Source organism: Spea bombifrons, chromosome 3, assembly GCF_027358695.1.
Source record: "Spea bombifrons isolate aSpeBom1 chromosome 3, aSpeBom1.2.pri, whole genome shotgun sequence".
Taxonomy (NCBI): domain Eukaryota; kingdom Metazoa; phylum Chordata; class Amphibia; order Anura; family Pelobatidae; genus Spea; species Spea bombifrons.
The window spans coordinates 36,565,698-36,592,773 of record NC_071089.1 but is presented as its reverse complement, the minus strand read 5'-3'; the positions used below and the strand labels follow the sequence as shown (position 1 = coordinate 36,592,773).

The window sequence follows — 27,076 nt, the reverse complement described above, 5'->3', positions numbered from 1 at the left end:
AATCCATACATTTGTATACATAAGAATACAAATACTGTCAGATGTGGATCCCGATTACAGAAGAAATGAACAACGGCCAAGTCATGTCATCAATATAAAGTAATCAAAATATATGAAAGTACATTGCATGATATATTTATAGTTATTAGCCAGACAGCAATGGATGTATAAAATGTGGTTTAAAAATATTCTACCAATGTATACAAAATATTAGTTCCACCGTATAAACAGTGGATTATAACATAACAAATCTAAATTTAAAAAAGCCTACTATGCCACCAGTTGGCATGAGTATATTTTTGAAGAATAAAACATAGATGGGAATTTTTCTAAGACATGTTTTTACAGCAGTATTCCTTTATATTTGATCTAAGAGTTCCCTCACTCTTGATCCTCAAGTTCTCAATGCTCTGCAGAAATAGGAGGCTAGCATGTTACTGTGTCACATAGATGCCAACAGTGATCAATCATAATCCATCAACATTCTCTGTCTGAGCTTGTCTAAATCATCGAAAAATTTGTTTGATGCACCTCCAAAAGCAGATGTTGTACTTCTAAAACTATTACAATATGTAACAGAACAATGCCAGGGTTTTTTTAGTTGATTGTATACTATTTAATACAGCCAGCAAAGTACTTAAACATTTTTAAATTAAAAACGTTTTATTATTTTTAATATTATTTTAATATAAAAATATAAATAATATTATTTTATTTACCCTGATATAACAATGGTTGTTTAATGCCCTACACTGTCCCCTATATATCAACTGAAAAAGACATCCAATTCCTGTATTTGCAGTTATTAATAAATAACAGATGAAACATAGCATTGCAGGTATAGAGCAGCTGAATAACACACAAACCCAGTCTTGCAGGTATAGATCAACTGAAAATCATACGTAAACTCAGCATTGAAGCTATAAATCCAAATGCATGGACACCCTAAACTGCGGATATAGATAACAGGTCACACACTCCAAAGGCCAGCCCTGGCACCCAGATGGACTTGCTCCGCTGCATCCCAGCTTCCCCAGGGCGATACAAGAGAGGTTGCTCGCACACTTACAGAGGTAAGCTTGCAAGCGTATGCAGAAGTGGTCGCATAGGCATGCCATCTCCATAGACAAACTTTAGCAGTAGAAGTAAGCAGTAAGATGCCACCTTTGTCACATCAGTTCATTAACTTTCTGTCTTGGTAGATCTGCCCTAGTCCACTTTAAGTGCTATTATTGTTACGTGAAAGCATTTAGGAGAAACAACAGCTCAGCGATAGACGACACACACTCACTGCACGCATTGCTGAGCGATGACGTGCATAAAAATCACCTATGAATTGTCTCTGAAAGCAACATAAGCACAAGCACTTTCTGCCACGAGCTTCAAGAAATGGGTTCCCATGGCTGAACAGCTGTACACAAGCCAAAGATCACTATGACCAATGCCAGTGGCTACTGTAAAGTTTGGTGAAGGAATGATAACTGTCTGGGGCTGTTTTTCAGGCTTTGGGCCCTTAGTTGTATGCTTACAACTTTGTGACATCAGTTTGATAAGTTGTTTTTCTTCTTTATCTCCGTGATACGCTAATCATATCCTCGACTCATGAGCTGTTCGATGTCAACTGTTTTCCATGACCCCGCCGTTGGCGGTCTACGTTGCTGCTGCTCTTCCATTTGCAACATGTAATGCTTGTACTATGACATCTTGATACATTGTACCATTTGTATATGCATTGTATGTACTCTTGATATTGTGTACTTTTTATTCGCTGTATCAATAAACGGAGAATTGATTAAAAAAAATCAGTTTGATAAGTCTGGTGTGGAGGTAGTTGACTGGCTGACAAAGAGCCCTGACATTAACCCCATTGAAACCTTTGGGATGAACTTGAACACTGATTGCAAGTCTGGCCTTCTTGTCCAACATCAGTCCCTGACCTCTCAAATGCTGGCTGAATGGGCACAGATTCCCACAAAAACACTCCAAAATCTTGTGCATGTAGATGTGATGGCCAGCTGTCCACATACTTTTGGTCATATAGATGTTGTTGCATGCTGTAGCCCTCCTCTGAACTCTGAGATTTCCATGAGCCATTGCAGATGCATTCACATTTTACAGGAGAAACCATTTGCAAAAGTTTTCTAAAGAAACTTAATGGATAATAATTTAATGCAGTCTTTTTATTTTTTTTTTAACTAAACCACATATTTAATAGCACTGTAACCCGATACGTATGGTCAATAATTACAACTGAGGGTATTATCTTTCACTGTGTTTATTTTTTTATAATAAAAGACTGAATGCCTGAATGATGAATTGCAGGCAAATAAGAATATATATTTTAAGGGGTTTTAAAGGACTTGTCCTGTATTTGTGATCTTATACATTTCACTATATGTAAAGTGACAATAACATATGTTAGAAATATGAACTATTTCCATTAGTATTCCAAGCTATGGTATGAAAACAGTTTGTGATTTAAATTGGGCCATAAGAATGGAGGCAATCTTTTGATACTGGAAACAGATATGTATATCATGTGGTTTACATTACAGATCAAAACAGGTGACATAGGATATTTCTGTAATACATTTATTAATCTTACAGAATTAGAATAACTTTTTCGGTTTGTTATTATTCTTTTTGTTGAAGCTCTCTTATTGGAGTAAAGGAAGAAAGGATTAGCATGTCCCTGAAGCATACCAAAAGACTAAATATTTAATATATTAAAAAGTATGCTAAACTGTAGCTGCTATTATTGTTCAATTAAGGTTATTTTTTAAGTTTGGTTAATACACCAATAACAATAGCTTTGTTATTTCTCAGTATAATATGATATAAAAATATAGGAATAATATCTATGGGTCATAATCTTTAATATATCTTTGCTTTAATATATTACATACCTTAGGTGTAATATACAAAATACATGTGTATAAAACATTTAACAATGCAGTCATCTATCTAAGTTAGGAGTGAATTAACCAGAAATTGCTACCTATACCCTTAATATGTATTCTTCCCAAACAAAAAATAAATAATTAAAACAATTATCTCAAACAGAAGTTTTAGTCAAGCAGCAATATCTTCTTTCTCCATTATCTGAAATATGTTGCCACCGATTGGCTGCTTAAGCTGTCAATCAGTGGCAGTATAGTATTTTAAATTAAATCAATTGCAGTATGTTTCAGTCACTGATTGACAGCTAAAGCAATCAGTGGAAGGAAAGTGTCCCTATTGAGATCAAAGATGATGATTGAGATCAAAAATGATTTTATGTTTCTCTAAAGACTCTTCTAATACCACATTGTGGGTGTGATTATAGTAGACAAGATAGTTGCATATACAAGAATATATGACATTCAAAAAGTTTCTGCACTTTTATATTTTCGTTGGAAAAGGTAAAGCCAGGAGGAGTAGTAATTGGTCGTGTCCTAGCGTGTCATGTGACTAGTTCTGAGTGTCAAGCCGGCTGCCCTTGCAGTTTAGTATAACTGGGGTGAGGATGGCTACAAAACCTATAAATTGCACCAAAGAGGAACAGGGTTCTATTATGCGCTTTTTGTGGGCAGAAGGTGTGCCGGGAGCACAAATTCATCTTTGCATGTGTGCTCAGTATGGGGATAAAGTTCTCTCGTAGAGTCGTCTATGAATGGATTAAAAAGTTTGAAAATGGCCGTACTGGTGTGACGGATGCAGAAAGCTCTAGACGTCCTGCGCTCTGGATGTAGGTATATGTGTTTGTATATATGAATAGATGTGTAATTGTGTGTGAGATCATGTATGTGTAATTGTGTGTGTCAGAATGGGTGTCTAATTGTGTATGAGCATGGATGTGTAATTGTGTGTCTGTGAGCATGGATGTGTAGGTATTTGTGTGTGAGCATGAATGTGTAAGTGAGGTGAGATGGAGTGTGTGTTAGAATGAATGCGTACGTAAATATGAGTGTGTGTTTACATATGTGTGCCAGAGCGTATGTTGGAAGGGAGGCAAGGAGCAATCATGGCACAGACCAGTTGTTGAAGTTGGGATGCCCCTGGGCAATTTTCGCACCAGGACCCTGTGGTTTCTAGTTACACCCGTGTCGTGACTACTGGCCATGTTCTGTTAAACATCTCTAGGCTGTGTTTCTGTAGGAACTTTAAAATAAAATTATTAAGTGATCTCCCCTGCAACCAGTCTACTGAGCAGCAGCAGCACACCAGGAGCCCTGATCACCCAAGAGGGCGATCTGCCCCCTCATTTTAAGCAGGGGGGCATCCCTGCATCACTGCCTGACAATTAATATTCCTTTTCCATTCATTGACTTCTGCGGTGTCAATGGTAGGTGTGACAGTGGCTTTCAGTGGCCTCCACTCCGTGATCCCTGTCCTTGACGTTGAGCCCCAGGATATGACACAGTATCCCAGTGCTCCTTCTACTAAGGAAGCCTGGCTAGACTTGGTCCTCTATAGTGCAAATGGACCAGTTGAGGATCTTAAATATCTCTCTTGTAACTAGCCCATTTCAAAACTGAGCAATCTACCCCTGGTTTGTGGCAAAGAGTCTGTACCCCAAAGGCCCTATCTCTCTAGTCAGCCTAGGTCAGAATACAACTCTACCTAAAGTATTGTACATATATGTTTCGAAGTATATGCATATTTCAGATCATGGTCCCATTGCTGAAACCACATAACCACTGGAAACTACACCATCAAGACAAAGACAAGCCACACTGCATACATAATGATTAGATTCAAATGAAAGTGACTCTTGCTCACAGTATACGATTTTACCAAATGTGAAAAATAAACAAACCAGAACCTATCAAACAAATATACAAGGATGACCATGTCTCAATATCACTCACCACAATACATAAATGGTAATATTATAAGGCATCAGTCATTGATGTCGTATTATAAATAGACAGCTGTTACAGGTTTTTTTTCACTAAGACAAGACATTTACTACACTCTCTGGTATGCTGAGTAAGAAAGCCTTAGCAGATCTGTCATTTTATTCATTTGCCAAGGTTTGATCAAATCATATCATATGCAGGAACATTAAAGAAGTTTTTTTTGCAGCTTATGTGGCAACAAACTATCATTGTTTGCTTTTGTGTTGATTTCTGGGAATGGTTTGGCATTCAACCATACTAGGAAGAATGTTTCTAATGCTTAGTTATACAAGTGTTATACATATGCATCTTTTGTCTGTCTATTTTTTAATAAAAATAAATAAAAAGTTATGTATGTATAAGAAAAATTTTTTCATACCGTAAGTTTCTTATGTCCCACAACTTCAGACCATCCCCAACAGCAGTTGTGACAAAAAGATTGTAGGCTTCAGGTTGTTGAGTGCTGAATGCAGAGCCCTGTTTTAATAAATGGAAAAAGTATTGTTAAATTTGTCATTTCAAATGATCAAAGAGGGCCATCTTTGTTTTAGTGGGTGTGGGGAGAAAGTGTGTGACTTACCAATAGCCGTTTAACTATTTTTATAAATATGAATACATAGTATTTGCACAATTTACTTTATAAACACAATGTTGGCTGATTTACATTACACTATAGGAAATTATATACCTATAGAACACTATGATACACTCATACCCACCAAACAGTTTGAGCTCCAAAAACAGAGGGACATCAAAAGACAAAAGATGGACACCGGAATTCAGGACTTAAAGAGGGACACCATTCTAGACTGTAAGCTTGCAAGCAGGGCCCTGTCTACCTAATGTATCGGTTTATCTTTGTTAATACAAGTCTTGTCACATGCCTTGAATATATGTATTGTAAGAAGTGCTGCATAAAATAAATAAAATAAAATACTAATAATAATTGCTAGATGTATGTGATCCCCGCCCACAGTCAGCAGCCTGATTTTGCCTTATAGCACACAAAACTTTTATATGTAATAACCAATAAATGAACAATAATAATGCATACTACATTTACTATGAAGTTATACTGCAGATAAATACTGGCAGGTAAATATTTAGACCCTTAATGATGCCAAGAATGTATTTACCTCATTCTTTACGCATAACAATTATTAAAAGCCAAGTTGGTCTGAGAATAGCTAAAGATGAAGATGTTCAACTCAGTCTGAGTGTGTCCCACAAAATATGTCTTGAGATAATTCTGGGGGGTAGTAAAAAGTAAAAAGATAGTAAAAAGGTTCTAGTGGGTTTCCTTAATATCAGGGCTGCTATCTTACGCATAACTCTGTGGGATACAGAGAATGCCCTTGTTCCTTGTCTACTGAATGTTAACTTTTGCTAAATGATTTATATGTTCCATTAATATTTTTTTGATGAAAGAAAAACAAGCTTGACTTTCTTGTCAAAACCACATTTAATTATGTGCTTCAATTTTAGTCCCAAGTGATCTTCTGGGTCTGTAGCTTTGACAGCATCCCCTGTTTACTTGCCCAAAATCAATCAGCTGACTGAGCAGAAGAACAGAACACCAGTAGCTGAATGCTTATACACGTGTTGTAAGTGATACTTTAACATCTCAACACCACTAAGTATTTTACCAGATCACAACGTACCGAAGTATATGATTCCATATTCTTAGAACTGCTGAAAGGATCCCAATCTAATAAGACGTTGAATTCAAAACAGACGTCAGAATAACATTACTTTATGTACATAATACTCTTTAAATCCACCACATTTTATAAGCCGTTTTAACATATCAAAGACATAGGAAGGATGTTGTCGGCTATAAAAATGTACAATACGTAAAGGGAGGATTTTTTTTCCTTTGAGCATTAAGTAGTATATACAGTGATGCAGTGTACAGCTGAACAAAAGTGGGTTTTATTTTTAATTATACCAATACATTTCTTATATCAGGAAAGATAAATTGAATTATAATGCCATCCTGCTTATATAATGAAGTTTTTCATTAGTCAGTCAATCATTTTAGTGCATTCCATGGTTGTATGATAAGAAATTGGTATATTTGCCAAGTAGACTGAGCTAGTATATAATACACATGTGTATCAATTGCCCAGGACAGACCCTAAATCAAAGGAGCTGTCTCAGGTCCCTGACATCCCTGTAATGCAATGTAGCCTTCTCCAAGAGAAACAGGAATCCATAAGCTGCTCCATTGTAGTGCAAAAAGTAATCTAGACAGCTGACTCTCTTGCTGTCCTGTAATGGATGAACTGCCTTAATATGTCTACAGCCATCTGTACCTCTGGTTCCTTCTCAGAAATAATGTTGGAGGCTTCAAAGCGCCTGTGGCGTTCGGAAGCAGGGGTCACTGGTACTGTGTCTAAAGTATGGACAGACCAGCAACAGGCAGGCAGAAGCCCCCACGAGCCTGTGATTGCTCCTACATAAGCTACCATCATTAGTTGAGGGGATCACGGTCTGGACCTTACCTTTTGGTTTTCTAGCTGCTTTCGGGAGCCCAACAACTAGGATATCACAATTAAAACAAAATGTAAAAATCTAATTTGGAAACAGTGATGCACAGTTTTCATATTAAGCCTAGTAACTAAAATAGATGAAAATACCAGGCATCTGTGGTGGTTCCAAAATCAAGACAAATATCTGATTTTTTTTCCATTTGCACTAGCTATGTCATTTTTATAGGTGACACTGTGATTGTATTTTTCCCAATGTTGTCATAATAAATTATGGCTTACATACATATGTATGGTGCCAAAAGAACAACTTAAAAACAATATATAACTTGTATGGTTAAACAAATGAGAGATTTGGTATAGAAAGTTAATTAGATGATAATTTCTCAACTGTAACCCTCCCAACATGACCAGAGGGGCATTTTTAATTTATGTGGTGCAGTTAGGTGGTGGCCAGGGGTGGGACTTTTTTGTGAGATATTCACAGCTATTTATGTAATTAAGTAAACAATTAATCAATAAGCTTCTACAAAAGACGGGTGTAAGGAAAGGAAAGAGGGACTGTGTCTCCTACTGACGGATACTTGAGGGGTATTCAACTTCTGAAGAGGAGAATGGGCATTGCAACACAATATACACAAACTGCCACTTGATGGACATGGTCATCAACAATACTCAGGTAGGCTGTCACATTTAAACAACCTTCAATTGGTACTAAGGGGCCTAAAGCGTACCAACAAAATGTTCCCCACACCATTACACCACCAGCCTGAACCATTGATATAAGTCGGAATGGATCCATGCTTTTATGTTTTTTACGCCAAAGTCTGACCCTGCCATCTGAATGTCGCAGCTGGAATCGAGACGCATCAGACAAGGCAACGTTCTTCCAGTCTTCCATTGTCCAATTTTGGTGACCAGGTGCGAATTGTAGCCTCAGTTTCCTGTTCTTAGTTGACAGGAGTGGCACCCGGTGTGGTCTTTTGCTGCTGTAGCCCATCTGCTTCAAGGTTCCATGTGTTGTGCGTTCAGAGATGGTATTCTGCATACCTTGGTTGTAAGGATTGGTTATTTGAGTTACTGTTGCCTTTCTGTCATCTCGAACCAGTCTGCCCATTTTCCTCTGACCTCTGATATCAACAAGGCATTTTCGTCCACACAACTGCCGCTTACTGGATATTTTCTCTTTTTTCGGACCATTCTCTGTAAACCTTAGAGATGGTTGTGCATGAAATTCCAGTAGCTCAGCGGTTTTTTAAATACTCAGACCAGCCCGTCTGGCAGCAACAACCATGCCACGTTCAAAGTCACTTAAATCCTCTTTCTTCCCCATTCTGATGCTGGGTTTGAACTTCAGCAAGTTGTCTTGACTACATCTACATGCCTAAATGCATTGAGTTGCTGCCATGTGATTGGCTGATTAGCTATTTGTGTTAACAAGCAATTGATCAGGTCTACCTAATAAAGTGGCCAGTGAGTGTATGTTTAATCCATGCGGTCCATAGACAAGGTTGTCATTCTATTTATTCTACTCTGAAAGTTTCCAAGGCAATGTGCAGTATGTTTTAACATGCATTACTGTAATGCTACATTTTGTATATTGCCCTTTTTAATCTTGTTAATGTTTACTCTCCTCCATACCTCCAACATTTCAAGTGTCTAAATTGGGATACCTGTATTGGCAAGAGGCAATGCTAGCATCACAAGGAGGCAACATAGGACAACACAGGCAATCCATGGATTTTTCACCCCCTCAAACAACCCATGCAGTAACCAGGGGCAGTGCCGTGAAAACCGGGACTGTTAAATGGTATGCTCCTCTATTTAAATAGTGTTATGGGATCTGTAGGCATCTATAGTATATATACAGTACCCAGGACTGCAGGCATGCTTATTTTGAGAATGCAGATATAAAAAAAAACGTGGAGTGAATATTATATTACAAGACATAAGGTTGTTAAAAAGCATGCATTTGTGTTCCATGTGAGAGTTATCAGTTGCAGATAAGCAATTGTTAAGGGAAAACTTAACAGAAAACTGCTCACTGAAGACTTTCTTCTAATAGCCATTCATTTAGGAAATAGTAGTTTATAATTTGATGGTTGAGGTTAGATGTCATCATTAAAAAAATGCCCAGAAGGAGAAAACATACTTACAGAACATTAAGGAACCACAGTTAAAATGTCAGAGAGTTAGTGGTCATAGACAATCCTGATGTTAATGATCCAGAAGAAGGTAGAGACTATATATCTTCTGAAATATCTGTGGTAATTTGCATTATGTGTGGCATTTGGTTTACATATATCCTCAAAAAGGGTAGATTGTGACGTATTTGGTGTCATTGATTTAATTGAACCACTACTCAAGGCACACACATACTGTGTGCTTAGCATCAATATAATGTAGAAGAAATCAAACACAATTAGGAAAAACCATAATGCTGAAGGAGCACTATAGTCCAAAATATTTATTTCTGATTTGGCAAAAAAAAAAAAAACATTTAAGGAATGCGTTACCTTGTTTTGGCATATTTGGTGGACTGCTCTTGAATGGACATCTGGAATCACTGCCACACTGGAACCCACATTTAGGTCAAAAATTTCTAATGTACGGTCACTTCCAGCTGACAGTACAATATCTGAAAGATTTGTGTTCAGGACAAAAATAGCTTAAAAATTCCAACTTTTTCATGGAGGGTTTCAATGAAAGCAAAATAATCATAATAGTCATAACAATAATCACTTGGCGTTCCAAGCATCATGTAAAATTGAAGACTTCATTTTACTCTGCATACCTGGGAACTCTCCAGGTTTGATCCAGAGATCTCCGGGTAAAGCACCGGTTCTCTGGGTCCCCGCCCATTTGCCCTTTAAATGGGGATATTTCAGCGGGCGCTCCCACAGCTGACGTCAGTGGGCAGTCCTGGCCGCTCCCCACAAGGGAAAGCTCCGGGTAGCCAGAGTGAAGAAGTTCCAAGTTATGCTTACTCTGTTATGTTGAGTACTGCTCTCAAACTATAATATAGACCGATAAAACTCTAGACCTACTGTACGTGTTACTCTGGTCACTTGCTTGTATGTTTTACTGCTGTTGAACTAAACAGCTAAAATGTTGTCACCCACTTAGACCTTTCCTATGTTGTCTTTTGTTGAATGTTTTTGATTCACCATTATTTTTCATTGTGTTGTTCTCTTTAATTTCTTCTAGTCTATCCTTATTCACTGTTATTATTACATGTTTATACTTTCTTTTAACAGCAATGACAGTTAAATAACTAAAGAACACACCATGATTTTATTCTTAATATCTATTTTAAAAAGAAATCATATGACTAAGATAAACCTTATTTTGGCATCTTAATTTCTCTGCAAAAAAATTCCAAAATCTTATTTTCAGCTACAAAGTTTTTGAAGTAGTTAATTCAATATATCTTTTTTTTCTTATCAACAACCCTTTGAATTAGCTGATAATAGGAGTCATACACAATAAAAAGAAGTAACACAACAAAAAGGATACAGGAATAAAAGTCGTTTACAGAAGAAAGTCCAGTGATCTCCATTGCTGTCGCCATTTGAAACTTCTGAATTGTTTCACATACATTTTTTTTCATATAACTAAAAGGAAAACAAATTACAAAACAAAGGATATAAGCATCTGCATGTAACTAAGTTAATTAAAATATTTATAACTTGGTGTTATAAGGTGAGATTTTATTTCTACTTCACACTTGGAAAACATCCATAGTCAATAGTAAATGTTTTTCAGGGGAAAAAAAATATGTCTGATGTCTATATCTTGGATGAAAGAGGTGAGAAAGGATATGTAATAGAAACATTTCAATACATAAAGAGACTAAGTACAGGATAAATGTTTTCACCAAAAAAAATCAAATTTTGTCCTGAAACATCCAAGGAAAAAGGGTCATGAAAGATATTTTATCTCTGTAATTCAGAATGTACAATTCAGCATTTGTTTTAATTATGTGGAACAGCTAGTACAAAAACATTGTTCTACGAAGAAGAGAAACATGTGAAATTGGTGAGATAAAGTACAAAGTATAATGGGGTTTTAATTTATTTTGGATAATGAAACCTAGTCATTCACAATTTGTTTGCAAAACAAGAGCACAGCATTCCTTCTTATTAATCAAAATATCCAAAAGAAACCTTGAAACAACTAATGATAAGAACAAGTGTAAAGTATTCTGGTAAATTCAGGGAAACCAGTCAAAAAGAACAATGTTCTCTTTCTACAAGCCCTATGTCTATTACCTGTGAATATATTATACTAGCATATAAGCCTGTTATTAATATGATGTTCACTTTTTTCTTTTCTCGCCTATTTTTGGATCTCTCTCTATTCATCCTTCTTCTGCTCTTTCTCTTTCTTATGTCTCTCCAACTCTTTTTTATCTCTCTGTAGATAGGGAGGGAGGGGGGGTAGATAGGGAGGGAGGGGGGGGGTAGATAGGGAGGGAGGGGGGGGGTAGATAGGGAGGGAGGGGGGGGGGTAGATAGGGTAGATTAAAACTCTGCATTAAAGGTTTTATCTATACCTTTAATGCAGAGTTTATATGTGAATTCCAATTTATATACACCTGCAAAACTGGGTTTTGTGTTATTCTGTTGATCCGTATCTGCTATGTTTCCATACATTATTCAGTTGATCAATACCTGGAGTGCTGTTTCCATGTGTTGTTTATTTGATCTATACCTTCAGTGCTGAGTTTACATGTAATTTCCAGTTGATCTATACCTGCAATGCTGGGTTTGTGTTTTCTGTTGTTTTATACCTGCAATGCTATGTTTCCACACATTATTTATGTATACCTACAAATACAAGTTTTTTTGTCTTATTCATTTGCATGTGCTGTTGCCATGTGTTGTTTATTTGATCTATACCTGAACTACAGGGTGTAAGTAAAAGAGCGGTATGGTTTAGTGAATGAGGGGACAAAGGGACTCTGGGGATGATTACAGGGACTCTGGGGATGATTGTCATGGTACAGCCAGAAGGACTGACTCTCACTGTCTTCCCCTGTTCTGCAGTTAGTGTAGCAAATATATATTTGTATATGGTGTGCTAGCGGTGGAAGTGATTGCATGCAAGGGAGCATTGAGCGCGGCCCAAGGAAATGCTTGAGTAGGGTCCAATTTTTTCACTATAAAATATATTGGCAACAGGGTCTAATATTTATATATATATTGGCAGCAGGGGCAAATATTTATATATATATATTGGCAGCAGGGGCAAATATTTATATATGTTTTGGTATCAGGGGCTAATATTTATTTATATATTGGCAGCAGGGTCTAAAATGTATTTATATATTGGCAGCAGGGTCTAATATTAATATATATCGGCAGCAGGGGCTAATATTTATATATATATATATATTGGCAGCAGGGGCTAATATTAACATATATTGGCAGCAGGGGCTAATATTAATATATATCGGCAGCAGGGGCTAATATTTATATATATATATATATTGGCAGCAGGGGCTAATATTAACATATATTGGCAGCAGGGGCTAATATTAATATTTATTGGCAGCAGGGTCTAGTATTTATATTCATATAGGCAGCAGGGTCTAATATTTATATATATATATAGGCAGAAGGGACTAATATTAATATACAGTATTGGCTCGGATATAGGCCGCCCCTGTATATAGGCCGCACCCTAAAAGTTTGGTGCTTTTTTAAAGAAAAAGTTTTTTTCTTTAAAAAAGCACCAAAACAACATGCTGCCACTCTGTCTCCCCCCCCCGAGATAGGCTGCCACTCCCCCCCCGAGATATGCTGCCACTGGCCCCCCCCCGAGATATGCTGCCACTCTCCCCCCCACTCAGCGGATGTGCCAGCACCGGAAGTTGTATACGCGTATTGCGTAGATTCCCCTCCCCCGGCCCCGCAAGACACCCGGGAGTCTCCTCTGGTAAGTCTTGGGGCAGAGGTAAAACGGATCGTGCGGACGGCTGCGGCGATGCAGGTAAACAACCTCCGCTGCCGGGACATCTGCACGATGTGCTTTAACAATCTCCCTTGCCGGGACTCCCCCCGTGGGAATTCCCGGCAAGGGAGATTGTTAAAGCACATCGGGCAGACGTGCCGGCAGCGGAGGCTGTTTACCCATATGCACGATGCGCTTAGACAACCTCCCGTGCCGACAAACCCCCCCCCGTGGAAAGTGCCGGCAGGGGAGGCTGTCTGAGTGTATCAGAGAGTAGGATGCAGGTCCCCTGCACCACTGCGGGGGATCTGTATCCTAACCCCGCTGCCTGTCCGGCGCTCGGAACTGCATGTCCCATGTCCCGCACACCCCCACTTTAAGTCTTTAAAGTGGGGGTGTGCGGGACATGGGACATGCAGTTCCGAGCGCCGGGCAAAAAGTGCGGCCTATATTCGGGCCAATACGGTATATTGGCTGCAGGGGATATTATCAATAAATATTGACTGCAGGGGCTAATATTTATATATATTGGCTGCAGGGGCTAATATTAATATATATCGGCAGTAGGGGCTAATATAAATATATATTGGCAGCAGGGTCAAATATTAATATATATCGGCAGCAGGGAAAATATAAGTATATATCCACCGCAGGGGCTATTATTAATATATATCCGCAGCAGGGGCTAATATTAATATATATATATCGGAAGCAGGGTGTAATATTTCTATATAATCGGCAGCAGGGTCTAATATTTATATATATATATATATATATATATATATATATTGGCAGCAGGGGCTAATATTAAAGAATGAAAAATAACTGCCAGTTCAGCTGTTATTTTGAAATCATATTTCAATCACGGTCTTTACTTCAAAGAGATAAGTACATATTATGTAGTTAAAAATGCACGTCTAATGCATATATATATATATATATATAGTGTATATGTACTGTTTTATAATTGCCTCCCCTACTTTGGTCCCTGGCCCCTCATGTGCCCCCCCTAAATATGAAAGCTGGAGAAGCCACTGCTCTCTATCTTCCTTCCTTGTGGGAACTGAAATGCTCGATGGGGTAGGGACCAAATTAGAATGCAGCATGTTCACTTTGATTGGACCTCACTTTAAGCCCCAACCAGTGTGACTGATGATTCCCAGGGTGACATATATATTAGATTGGCCAAATAAGGTAAAGCTATTTTAACCCCTTAAGGCAGGGCTCGACAAATCCCAGGTGTTTGTGAGCCAAACCGGTGGCCGAAACACATCTTCGGCAAAATGCCAAAATAAAAAAAAACGGCCAAAAATAATCCCCGCAGGGGCCGCACTGCTTAACTGTGTGTCTTACTGTGCAAGCAGTGTCTCTTGTGCTGGCCACAGGAAGCAGGAAACCAGAGGAGTCACATGAATTAATCTCATGTCGCATGACTGCTCCATTCCTCCTCCCAGTGGGCGGGACAAGAGAAGTTTGTGCAGAGAGACAGAGAGTAGTGATGGGAAGTTCGGATCATTAAAGTGAATAGGATCATTTCGATTTGTTCACTGAGATGATCCGATTCATGATCCGAATCTTCGGATCACTCAGTGTGACTCACAGGAGTTACTGTTTTCCAGTAACTCTGTGCAGGCACACTAACGATTGGCCCCGCCCCTTTCATTATGAATCCTCCCCCCTGCCTCCAGTGATGTCAATGAAGGCAGAGACTCGTTCAAAGATTCGGATCTTACAGGGATCCGAATCTTACAGTGATCCGGATCACTGTATGATCCGGATCACTGTAAGATCCGGATCATTGTAAGATCCGGATCTTTGAACGACTCTCTGCCTTCATTGGCATTCTAATCATTCAGAGAATATCACCATACTGTTATAAATAATACATTAATAATCACTGCCCCCAGGATTTACATTCCCCTTTACCTGCAACTGCACCTTAAGCTAACTTTATTAAATTAATTAAATTAACCCTCACCATTAAATTAACCCTAAACACCCCATCAACCATGACTGCCCCTAAAATTAACCCTTAACACCCCATCAACCATGACTGCCCCTAAAATTAACCCTTAACACCCCATTAACCATAACTGCCCCAAATTAACCCTAAACACCCCATTAAGCATAACTGCCCCTAAATTAACCCTAAACACCCCGTTAAGCATAACTGCCCCCAAATTAACCCTAAACGCCCCATTAAGCATAACTGCCCCCAAATTAACCCTAAACACCTCATTAAGCATAAATGCCCCTAAATTAACACTAAAGACCCCATTTAGCATAACTGCCCCCAAATTAACACTAAAGACCCCATCGACCATACCAATTTATTGGGTAATTTATCTGGAGTACATGCAATTAATTTAGGGGCAGTTATGGTTAATGGAGTATTTAGGGTTAATTTCAGGGGCCGTTATGGTTAATGGGGTCTTTAGGGTTAATTTCAGGGGCCGTTATGGTTAATGGGATCTTTGCGGTTAATTTCAGGGGCAGTTATGGTTGATGGGGTATAAGGGTTAATTTTATGCTGATGACTGAGGGTTAATTTAATTGATTTAATAAAGTTAACTGTAGGTGCAGTTATAGGTAAAGGGGGGCAAACTCAGGGGAATCTAAATCCTGCGGGCAGTGTGAACATTATTAATGTATTTATTTATAAAAGTATGGTATCAGTAATATTCTCTGAATGATTCGAATCTCTATAAGATTCGGATCCTTGTAAGATCCGGATCCCTGTAAGATTCGAATCATTTGAATCATTCGACTCTTCGGATCATTCGACTCTTCGGATCATTCGACTCTTTGGATCATTCGACTCTTTGAACGACTCTCTGACTCTATGAGTCATCGTTCCTGTGTGAATTAATGAGCTGTAACCTGACCCCAGAGTCTGTGTCTGAGTGCTCTGCAGATAACTCACAGCTCTAGGATCAGGTTACAGCTGCATGATTCACAGACTGAACCGCTACAAATGAATCGTTCAGTCTACTGAACCGATTCATCCGGATCACTAAAAAGAACCGGATCAAATGAACGATTCGTTCATGATCCGGACATCACTAACAGAGAGAGAATCAGCAGGGCCCCTATGGAAGTCTGTGTGTGAGAGATCTGCAGTGCAGGTAAGGGGGTGAAGGAGGGTGTATGAATGAGTATATGAATGAGTGTGTGATAGCATGGTTGTGTGAGTGGGGGGAGGAGCATGGCACAGGGGCTCTAAGTGATGTGCAGCATCAATACACAGGGGGGGCAGCAAGCCAGGTTTCAGCATGTACTCTTATCATGCCAAGTCAGCCAGTACATGCTGGAACCTGGGTATGTCTGGGCAGGACTGTGATTGCTGAGTGCTGGGGCAAAGTGTGAGTGCTGGGGCAAGGTGTGAGTGCAGGGCAAAGTGTGAGTGCAGGGGAAAAGTGTGAGTGCAGGGGCAAAGTGAGGGCTGGGTTAAAGTGTGAGACTGTGGGTGCAGGGCAAAGTGTGAGTGCTGGGGCAAAGTGTGAGTGCAGGGACAAAGTGCTGGGACAAAGTGAGGGCTGGAGTAAAGTGTGAGACTGTGGGTGCAGGGCAAAGTGTGAGTGCTGGGGCAAAAAAAGTCCTGGCTCCTAACATTTTTAGCTGGCTCCTAGATTTAAAACAAATTGGTCAAGCCCTGCCTTAAGGACCAGGCTGTTTTTTACCTTTTGTACCCTTTGGGACCAAGGCTGTTTTAACACTTTTGCAGTGCTCGTGTTTAGATGTAATTTTCTACTCACTCATTTAGGGTACCCACACACGTAATATATTGTTTTCTTCAGATACCATTGTTTCGATCATATTATCTAATTTCCTGCTAAATAGATTCTACTATTTGTCCTGAGTTTAGAAATACCCAATGTTTTTATTTTTTTGCTTTTTTTCTGCAAGTTATTGGGCAATAAGTACAAGTAGCATTTTGCTATATCAAAACCATTTTTTCCAAATCTGGTAATTCTTCCCCCATGTGCTATTTCGGGTATCTTTGAAGCCAACCAATGCAATTTACCCCATCAAACCATATATATTTTTAAAAACTAGACACCTCTAAGTATTTCAAATGCTGGTATTTTAACCCTTTCCATGCACTAATTCTACTACTACCCTTTGGGGTAGGTTTTTTTTGTATGTTTTTTCATCACTAAAATTGCACTTCAGGTATGGATTTACAGCTCCTGGTATACATCACTATCAAACAACACCCCAATATGTGTTCAGCAACATCTCCCAAGTACAGTGATACCCCTCATGCATGGGTTTGTCTTGTTGTTTTGGAGGTAAAACGCCACATTTAGTAAGTGCCTATTTTTTGGAACTTTTATATCTGGTCCTACTGCCCCATGTCCTAATAAGGCCATCTTTGAAGCCGGCTAATTCAATTTACCCCATCAAACCGTATATATTTTAGAAAACTAGACACCCCAAGGTATTTCAAATGGTAGTATTTTAACCCTTTCCATGCATGAGATTCTACCACCAGCCTTTGCCAAAGTTTGTGGTAGTAATTTTTTTTGTATTTTTTTCACACAAATTGTAGTTCGGGTATAAATTTATAGCTCCAGGTGTACATCACTATCAAACAACACCCCAATGTTTGTTCAGCAACATCTCTCGAGTACAGTGATACCACATGCATGGCGGTTAAAAGGCCACATTCGGGAAGTGTGCTTTTTTTGTCCCCATTTTGGTCAGTCTGTGCCTATGCCCTATCTTGAGCCCGGCCACTCCAATTTACCATTCATTTTTTTTAAATTTGACACCCCCTGGGTATTTAAAAAAAATGCTTTTACTTTAACTCTTTCCATGTCAAGATCTTTGGGAAGATACAGCGCAGGTTTAGCACTTGCTCATAATAATAAACTTTATTTTTGTATTTTATTAATTTTATTCTTTTTGGACTATTTTTTTTATGTTTTCCTGGAACTAGATGTTTGTTTGTTTTTTAATCTTTTTTCCATATTTTTTGTTTTATTATTTTTTAAAATATTTTTCTAATCACATTGTGATTAGAAAGCTGAGCTCCATATAGTACCTGTATTCAACCTGCAAGTGGAGCCAGAGTTCTGTAGAGGGTCTGGAGACCCTCTGGCGAACTTTTACAACTCTGTTATTTTTTTTACAGGATGCGCTGCCATTTTGCCAGTGGCAAAATCACTCGCAGTGGCGGCTGTGACAGCTGTCCGGAGTAAGTAACTGGTAAGAATTTCATTATACTTATGCTCCAGTATAACTACCCTACTGTGGATGAATCCATAAGTACCGGGTTTACCATGTCTATTAATAGCACTTGAGGGTCCAGAACTCAGTATCACATTCAATCTTAACAGAGTCAAACATATGCATGGCCACATCTTACAAAAATGTATTATGATATGAGTTTAACTGTATGGGCTGATATAATTATCATCCAAAGTTTAGCTTATAAAACAGCTGTCACTTATCGTTTCTTATTTCACTTTCTTAAGTCTTAAATCTTATCTAAATATTTTGTGACTCAAATCCAAGGACTGAATAAACGAAACACAATATTTGTGTAATTTCAAGAGATCAGAAATGCTTTTCTCAGCAAGACTATACCCAAAAATAATCAGAATTGGCAACTTTAATGCATGTCCTTTGTGTCTAAATTTTTTGACATTGAAACTGCAGTTTCTAGTCTAAAAATGTGATCGATGCATTCTATAATATTTCCACTGCCATTATATGTATCCTAAACATTTTTGTCGAATGAATAATCACTGCTATTGGTGGGTGTGATAGAGAAAAAGTGCTGGTGAAGGATTTGAATATCATCCACGATAAAGACAACATCATTCTCACCTATCCCTCACCTAGGTGTGTTTATCAAATTTAGTTCTACTAGGGTTCTCCCTGGTTTTTGATAGACTACAAGGTACAAACCGTGTCCTTTTCAAATGCTCACAAGGCAAAAAAAATGTAATCCAAAAACCTACAGATCTCACGGACCTCACATCATCCACTTATCACAATGGGGATCACCTAAGACTTTGTCAACACACCCTGTTTTGGATTGATGAGAACTATTCATAATGAAATAGAAACATAAGTGCACATTTTAAGTACATAAGGAAGTCACCAACTCCTATATCACTGCTTCTCACTTGTAGAAAAAATATATTTCCATATTTTTGTAGTTAATTTCTTAGAAAATATTCCAAACTATCATGGAACATAAAATAATATGGTTCTAAAATGTATAAATTCTGGGATAATCTAAATAAGCAAATTTGTTAAAGATTATACCTTTATTGGGTAATTGACCACATTACATAGCAGTTTCTAGAGATTGCATAGGTCGCTTCCTCTTTTCAATCCTAAATGGCATTGAAAGCTTGCAATCCAATGCAATTTAGTTAGCCAATAAGAATTTGTTCTTAACTAAATTTGATTGCTAAGTTTAGATGTCTAACATGGTTAATATATACACTGCTCAAAACAATAAAGGGAACGCTAAGATTACATATCCTAGATCTGAATGAATGAATGAACTAATCGTATGACACACTTCCGTCTTTACATAGTTGAATGTGCTAACAACAAAATCACACAAAAATTCTTAATGGAAATCAAATTTATCAACCCATGGAGGTCTGTATATGGAGTCACACTCAAAATCAAAATGGAAAACCACACTACAGGCTGATCCAACTTTGATGTAATGTCCTTAAAACAAGTCACAATGAGGCTCAGTAGTGTGTGTGGCCTCCACGTGCCCGTATGACCTCCCTACAACGCCTGGGCATGCTCCTGATGAGGTTGCGGATGGTCTCCTGAGGGATGTCCTCCCAGACCTGGACTAAAGCGTCCACCAACTCCTGGACAGTCTGTGGTGCAACGTGGCGTTGGTGGATGGAGCGAAACATGATGTCCCAGATGTGCTCAATCGGATTCAGGTCTGGGGAACGGGCGGGCCAGTCCATAGCATCAATGCCTTCCTCTTGCAGGAACTGCTGACACACTCCAGCCACATGAGGTCTAGCATTGTCATGCATTAGGAGGAACCCAGGGCCAACCACACCAGCATATGGTCTCACAAGGGGTCTGAGGATCTCATCTCGGTACCTAATGGCAGCCAGGCTACCTCTGGCAAGCACATGGAGGGCTGTGCGGCCCCCCAAAGAAATGCCACCCCACACCATTACTGACCCACTGCCAAACCGGTCATGCTGGAGGATGTTGGAGGCAGCAGAACGTTCTCCACGGCGTCTCCAGACTCTGTCACGTCTGTCACATGTGCTCAGTGTGAACCTGCTTTCATCTGTGAAGAGCACAGGGCGCCAGTGGCGAATATGCCAATCCTGGTGTTCTCTGGCAAATGGCAAACGCCCTGCACGGTGTTGGGCTGTAAGCACAACCCCCACCTGTGGACGTCGGGCCCTCATACCACCCTCATGGAGTCTGTTTCTGACCGTTTGAGTGAACACATGCACATTTGTGGCCTGCTGGAGGTCATTTTGCAGGGCTCTGGCAGTGCTCCTTCGGCTCCTCCTTGCACAAAGGCGGAGGTAGCGGTCCTGCTGATGGGTTGTTGCCCTCCTACGGCCTCCCCCACGTCTCCTGATGTACTGGCCTGTTTCCTGGTAGCGCCTCCATGCTCTGGACACTACACTGACAGACACAGCAAACCTTCTTGCCACAGCTCGCATTGATGTGCCATCCTGGATGAGCTGCATTACCTGAGCCACTTGTGTGGGTTGTAGACTCCGTCTCATGCTACCACTAGAGTGAAAGCACCGCCAGCATTCAAAAGTGACCAAAACATCAGCCAGGAAGCATAGGAACTGAGAAGTGGTCTGTGGTCACCACCTGCAGAACCACTCCTTTATTGGGGGTGTCTTGCTAATTGCCTATAATTTCCACCTTTTGTCTGTTCCATTTGCACAACAGCCTGTGAAATTGATTGTCCATCAGTGTTGCTTCCTGAGTGGACAGTGTGATTTCACAGATGTGTGATTGACTTCGAGTTACATTGTGTTGTTTAAGTGTTCCCTTTATTATTTTGAGCAGTGTATTATTTTTCTTATGTCCTTCTTGTCTGATATAGAAGCCACATCTCAAGAAAATAGTCTTGTGTCCGCCATTTTGTGCTAAATTTAAAATAAAGCCATTATTGTTACACAACAGCAAAACTGCACACAAAATTTAGCAATCTTAGCAACTGAGATATCACACATGGATATATTTGAAATGTATCCAGGCATTGCTTAACAACAAAATATACCACATGAATCAAAATGTGCCATTTAGTGGGTTCACTGGAAATAAAATATCATCAAAACGTCCTAGGAAAACATTCAAGAAAGACAAAACATTTGTTCAACAATTAAGTCCTAAAAATACTGAAATAATCGATCATACTGGCATAAGTGCATTTACGCTAAGTTTGACCACAGTTGATGATATACATATTTCGCCATAAGTTTCTTATTTCTACATGTAACAGATAACATAAGCCACAAGTGATTATTTGTACCATAAAACGCCATTAAACCACGTATTTCCGTAAGTATGCATGGAAAAAATGGCTTTGAAAGTCTAATATTAAAATTCCTACTAGAAAAAAAATGTTTTACGGGAATTTCAAAAATAACAGTATTTGCAAATTTATTTTTTCTGGTTGGTTTATTTGTGGGTAAACTTCACAAGAAAGAATGTGGGGCCTATTTTTAGCCATATTTTCATTTTGAAAACACACTTTAAGTGTTGTCACTTATGCTAAATACCCTCCAGGCACAACCCTATTCAAGGCCGGTCTTAGCAGCTGGGATCCAAATCTGATGTCCGATGTGGACGGTTTACTAGGGGAAGCTCACCATATTGGAACAAAAACCACTGTGCCCCTTTTTGTCCCAACTTCCCTTCTTTCTAAATGATTGGAATGTTTTGTGCAAACAGATAATAATTGTGTCAATACCTAATGCTATCTAAAAATAACAACAGAGGTGTCAAAGAGTATTCTTGTCTGAGGTTTCTTCTGTCTAAGACCCACCCTGACCCTACTGCATTCAAATAAGGTAGGGCTTGCAGTTCCATTGAAACATTTCAAAAATCCAAACCAATATTAACCTGGTATACATTTTAAGATTGTACAGTGTTGCGGAATATGATGGCACCATATAAAACAATAAATAATAATAATAAGCCAAGACAGCCCATGCTTTTCCTAAAGAGAAATTTAATATAATTGAATCAAAGAATGCTTGCATTTAGTCTATTTTGGCTATTCTAGAAAATATCCAAATCAGTTTAGGGTCTGCTCATTTAGAAAGTCCTTATGTATAAAAATATTTTAGAAAAGGCAAAGAAATAAAAGTTTATTTTCACTGGGGTAAAAGGAAAATGTAAAGCTATTCTGAAACAGTTTTAGATTGTGGATAAGTGGTTTTTCGCATTATCCTCTAGTTCAATTTGCCATACTGGTAATCTGATATTATTCTATCCGCTACACCCCATCACCATCATTTACAATGATCCTGTCTCTAGAGCAATTTAATTTATTAATGGAAGACTGTCATGCTCAGTCAGGTAGAATAAATTTGATATACGAGTACTTGGCATAACTTTGTGACAAATATGACAAAAGATCCATTAAAGTACACATATCTTATGGCTCATGTACTGTAGAATTCAGGTCTTTTGAAAACATTCTTATTTTTAGTTGGAATGAATACCAAAGCGGCATGTCCAAGAATTATTTTATTGTTTTATATGCATATAGCTTGTGATGTTTCCTGGTATATGTGTGTGTGCATTCAGTCTTCCACATATATCCACAATGATATAGTACAGGAGAAAGACACATGGGATTTCTGCAAGACTGAAATAAACTTCATGAACATGACACAACGTAACATTACAGTCAATAAATTGGATTTTAGTATTGTACAGGAAGAGTATCTTAATCTTGACACATCCTTTGGTGTGTGTCCTCTCTCTAAAATCGGCCAGCAGCCAGGTATTATTGAATGATGGATTTTCTCTGTACACAATATCTATATCTACACTCACTGGCCATTTTATTAGGTACAACTGTTCTATTGCTTGTTAACACAAATAGCTAATCAGCCAATCACATGGCAGTATTTAGGCATGTAGACGTAGTCAAGACAATTTGCCGAAGTTCAAACCGAGCATCAGAATGGGGAAGAAAGGGGATTTAAGTGATTTTGAACGTGGCATGCTTGTTGGTATTTCAGAAACTGCTGATCTACTGGGATTTCCACGCACAACTATCTCTAGGGTTTACAGAGAATGGTGAGAAAAAGAGAAAATATCCAATGAGCAGCAGTTGTGCTGATGAAAATGCCATCTTCTGATGGCTACTTCCAGCAGAATAATACACCATGTCACAAAGCTCACAACATCTTAAACTGGTTTCTTGAACATGACAATGAGTTCACTGTACTTCAATGGCCTCCACAGTCCCAAGATCTCAATCCAATAGAGCACCTTTGGGATTCAAATTATGGATGTGCAGCCGACAAATCTGCAGCAACTGCGTGAGGCCATCATGCCCATATGGACCAAAATCTCTGAGGAACGTTTCCAGCACCTTGTAGAAAGTATGCCATGAAGAATGAAGGCAGTTCTGAAGGCAAAAGGGGGTCCAACCCGGTACTAGCAAGGTGTACCTAATAAAGTGGCCAGTGAGTGCATATCTGTATATACAGTGTGTATATATATATATATATATATATATATATATATATATATAAATAACCATTATGAGCTTGAACTCAACATTTGGCTCAGCACAGTTAAAATGGAGGAATGTGAGCCAGAACTGAGCTTAAACTATTTTGGTCACTGTGATGGGGTGTATAAAACCTTCCCCCTAACAAGGCACCAAGGGTTTAATGTCTCCAAACAAGAGTGGGGGTCAGGCATTTACAATTCTGTCTGCAGTGCACAGGTAGGGCTGCACATGTGTATCAGGGAAACTAACCACTTGGGTTTAAAAGGTGCTGCAGTACTGATCCTGGGGAGGCCAGTGTGAGAAGTTTCCAGGTTGGAACTGGAGGCCACTTAAGAACATGTATGGAAGTGAGTTAGGTACCTGCCTATGTGTAAAGAGAATTGTTTTTTTTTCTTTTGTTTGCTGTTAATTAACAAACTGTGAGTTAAGAGACTTTTTTACACATACACACATATTCTTTACCCATGCGTTCACATGGGTTATTTTTTCTAAACAAAAACCCATCTCTACAACACAAAGCATCTCCTCTTCTGTCCCCCATTCCCATTCTCCCCACCACTCTACTCAATGCTCTTTACAATTCTTCAACATCTGGTGAAGACAGTTGGTTTTTACTATTCTTTGTCCACAACACTCCATGTGAAAGTGTTTCTATACACAAACTTACTTTTCCTCTTCATCAGGTTACAAAGCTCCATTGTTTTCGAGCCTTCTTTGCACATATTAGCGATTGTTAATATACACAGCACAGCTGATTAAAAATGCTAGGGCTGGCAAATGTTAAAAGCAAAATTCTATTTTTTTTTAGACAGATGAAGCATAGAAAACTTTTCAGCACAATCTTATATGTCAATTAACACAATCAAACTACCCTTTGGCACATTTTTTTATTTAGACCATGAAGTACATGTACCACATGTTGAGAATATTCAGTCTAAACCACTGCTACCATTAACCAACATACCTTACCTGCGTTATGGCCAGGATGCTTACTGCCAACTAATTTATATTGAAAGTCTACCCAGCAACCCTGGAACCTCATACATCCGTTAGAGAGGATTAGGATGGAGTTTCCTCCTCCTTTCTTTTATTCCTTCTTGTCTTTTTGTTTGCATTCTGCGTGCATGTTTGCTTTTGCATGGAAATTTGCATAATTGCAATGGAATTGCATTTATTTTTTCATAATTTGTAAACATGAAAAAAATGCAATAAAACTTGAAATGTCAAATACCGTTTTATTTCATCCTTGCAGTCATCCAGGGAATACTTCAGAAGTTGAAACTCTGCTCCAGACGACAACAAAATAAATTTATCCATGTAGTAAAACTGGGGGAAGCGAACAGGCTTAGAAAATATTTCCTTCCCCTGAAATAGGAGCAAAAGAAAGTTATTCAAACCAAAACGTTCTGGTCTAAAAAATAAACAACCATTTTTCCGTTAAAACTTAATAAAACAAAAAACTCTCACAATTGAAACAGACCACTTCAAGTTTACAATCAAATTTATAGTTAAGAACCAGAAATTTTTTTTTTTTGAAGAAAGAGCTTATTTCCAGCCACATAAAAAAGTAACTTGGATTTTTTTGTGCACGATTCTTTGTTGTTGTTATGAATTTTACAGTTGGCTTAGTGATGTCAATATCTTGAATGCTTTTTTTAATTTAAAATTCCCAACTATTTTTCTTGCATCTTCAATGCTCTCCTACAAACAACTGCCTTAAAGCCAATGGTTTTCTCACTTTTATCAGAAAGTACCTGAAGGAATGTTTTCTAAGGAAGAATAATGTAAAGATATGAGGTTATCTCTGATATGAGTGTCAGAGGCTCAGACTAAGAGGATGGTAGGTAAGTTGAACAGCCTTCAATCAGATGTGGTACAGTGATCAAATTTGACTATGCACAGGATATGTATAAGGCTACCCTGAATACAAGACTAAGTGCTGAATAAGGTTTAGGATTTTTATAGCTGAAGAAATTGGCAGAATAGGCCAAATGGTTCTTATCTGCCATCTGAATGTTTCCCATATTAGACTATAACCCTAGTCCTGCCCTTCTGTAAACCATCCTCAACATACCTCGGACATGGAATAAAATGTCAAGCATCCAAGCTGGACTGTACATCAAAATTGGCCCTGGTACTTTAAGGCCTGTGGCCAATAAAATGATGCAGCTGGGTGTATCCAGATGAGGACGCTCACTAAAGGATGGGATCCGGTGAACAAGCAGCTAAAAAGGTGCACTGGCCCACTGAGCATTTTCCTAGTTTTTCTGATTGCCAGTCTGGGCAAAGTAAGCATTACTTCTCAACTGTAAAATACTTGCATACCGCTCAGTTAAACTACTGGCATTTGAAATACCCATAGGGTGTCTAGTTTTCAAAAATGTATGGTTTGATGGGGTAAATTGAACTGACCAGATTCAAAGATGTCCCAAATAGGACATGGGCGCAATAGGAAAAAAAGGGTTGGAAAAAAAAATGGGTTCGAAATAGCAATATGCTACTTGTACTTATTGCCCTATAACTTGCAAATAAAACTCAGGGCCCACTTTAGAATCTAGTTAGCAGTTTTTTTGTGAGTAAAAGATTTTTCAAATAAAGTCAGAAAAAGTGTTTTTTCTTCCAATTTTCCACCATATCTTATTTTATTTATTTTTTAGTAAATTAGAAGTAAAAAACAATATATTTGGTGGGTGCACCAAATGAGAGAGAAGACAATTACAGCAACACTGCAAAAATGTTAAAACCATTGTCACAAAGTGTACAGAAAATAAAAATCTAACCCAGTGCTTAAGGGGCTATAGACTTGAAAAGGATCTCTGGTCAAAAGAATAAAGATGTTTATAAAAATATGGGGTTTTTTTTACATTTAATTCATACTAAATAAAAGACTATACAAAAGAAAGTGGTATGCAAAGAAAGCCTTATCTGTCCTTGAAGAAACAAAACATAATTTGCGTGAGTACAGTAAACAAAGAAAAGGGGACTAATGGTTGAACAAAGATAAGGTAAAAATGGCAAAA

General features: G+C 38.5%; 1 protein-coding gene across 1 annotated transcript in view; it reads right to left on the bottom strand.

The window, feature by feature from the left end:
• WDR27 (WD repeat domain 27) overlaps positions 1-27,076 on the bottom strand; it is a 110,675-nt gene that overhangs the window by 54,784 nt on the left and 28,815 nt on the right. The window contains exons 18-21 of the mRNA XM_053460261.1: positions 25,288-25,421; positions 10,886-10,983; positions 9,886-10,007; positions 5,260-5,357 (exon numbers count right to left, since the gene is read on the bottom strand). Coding sequence (XP_053316236.1) covers positions 5,260-5,357; positions 9,886-10,007; positions 10,886-10,983; positions 25,288-25,421 — 452 coding nt within the window. The remainder of the gene's footprint in view (positions 1-5,259; positions 5,358-9,885; positions 10,008-10,885; positions 10,984-25,287; positions 25,422-27,076) is intronic.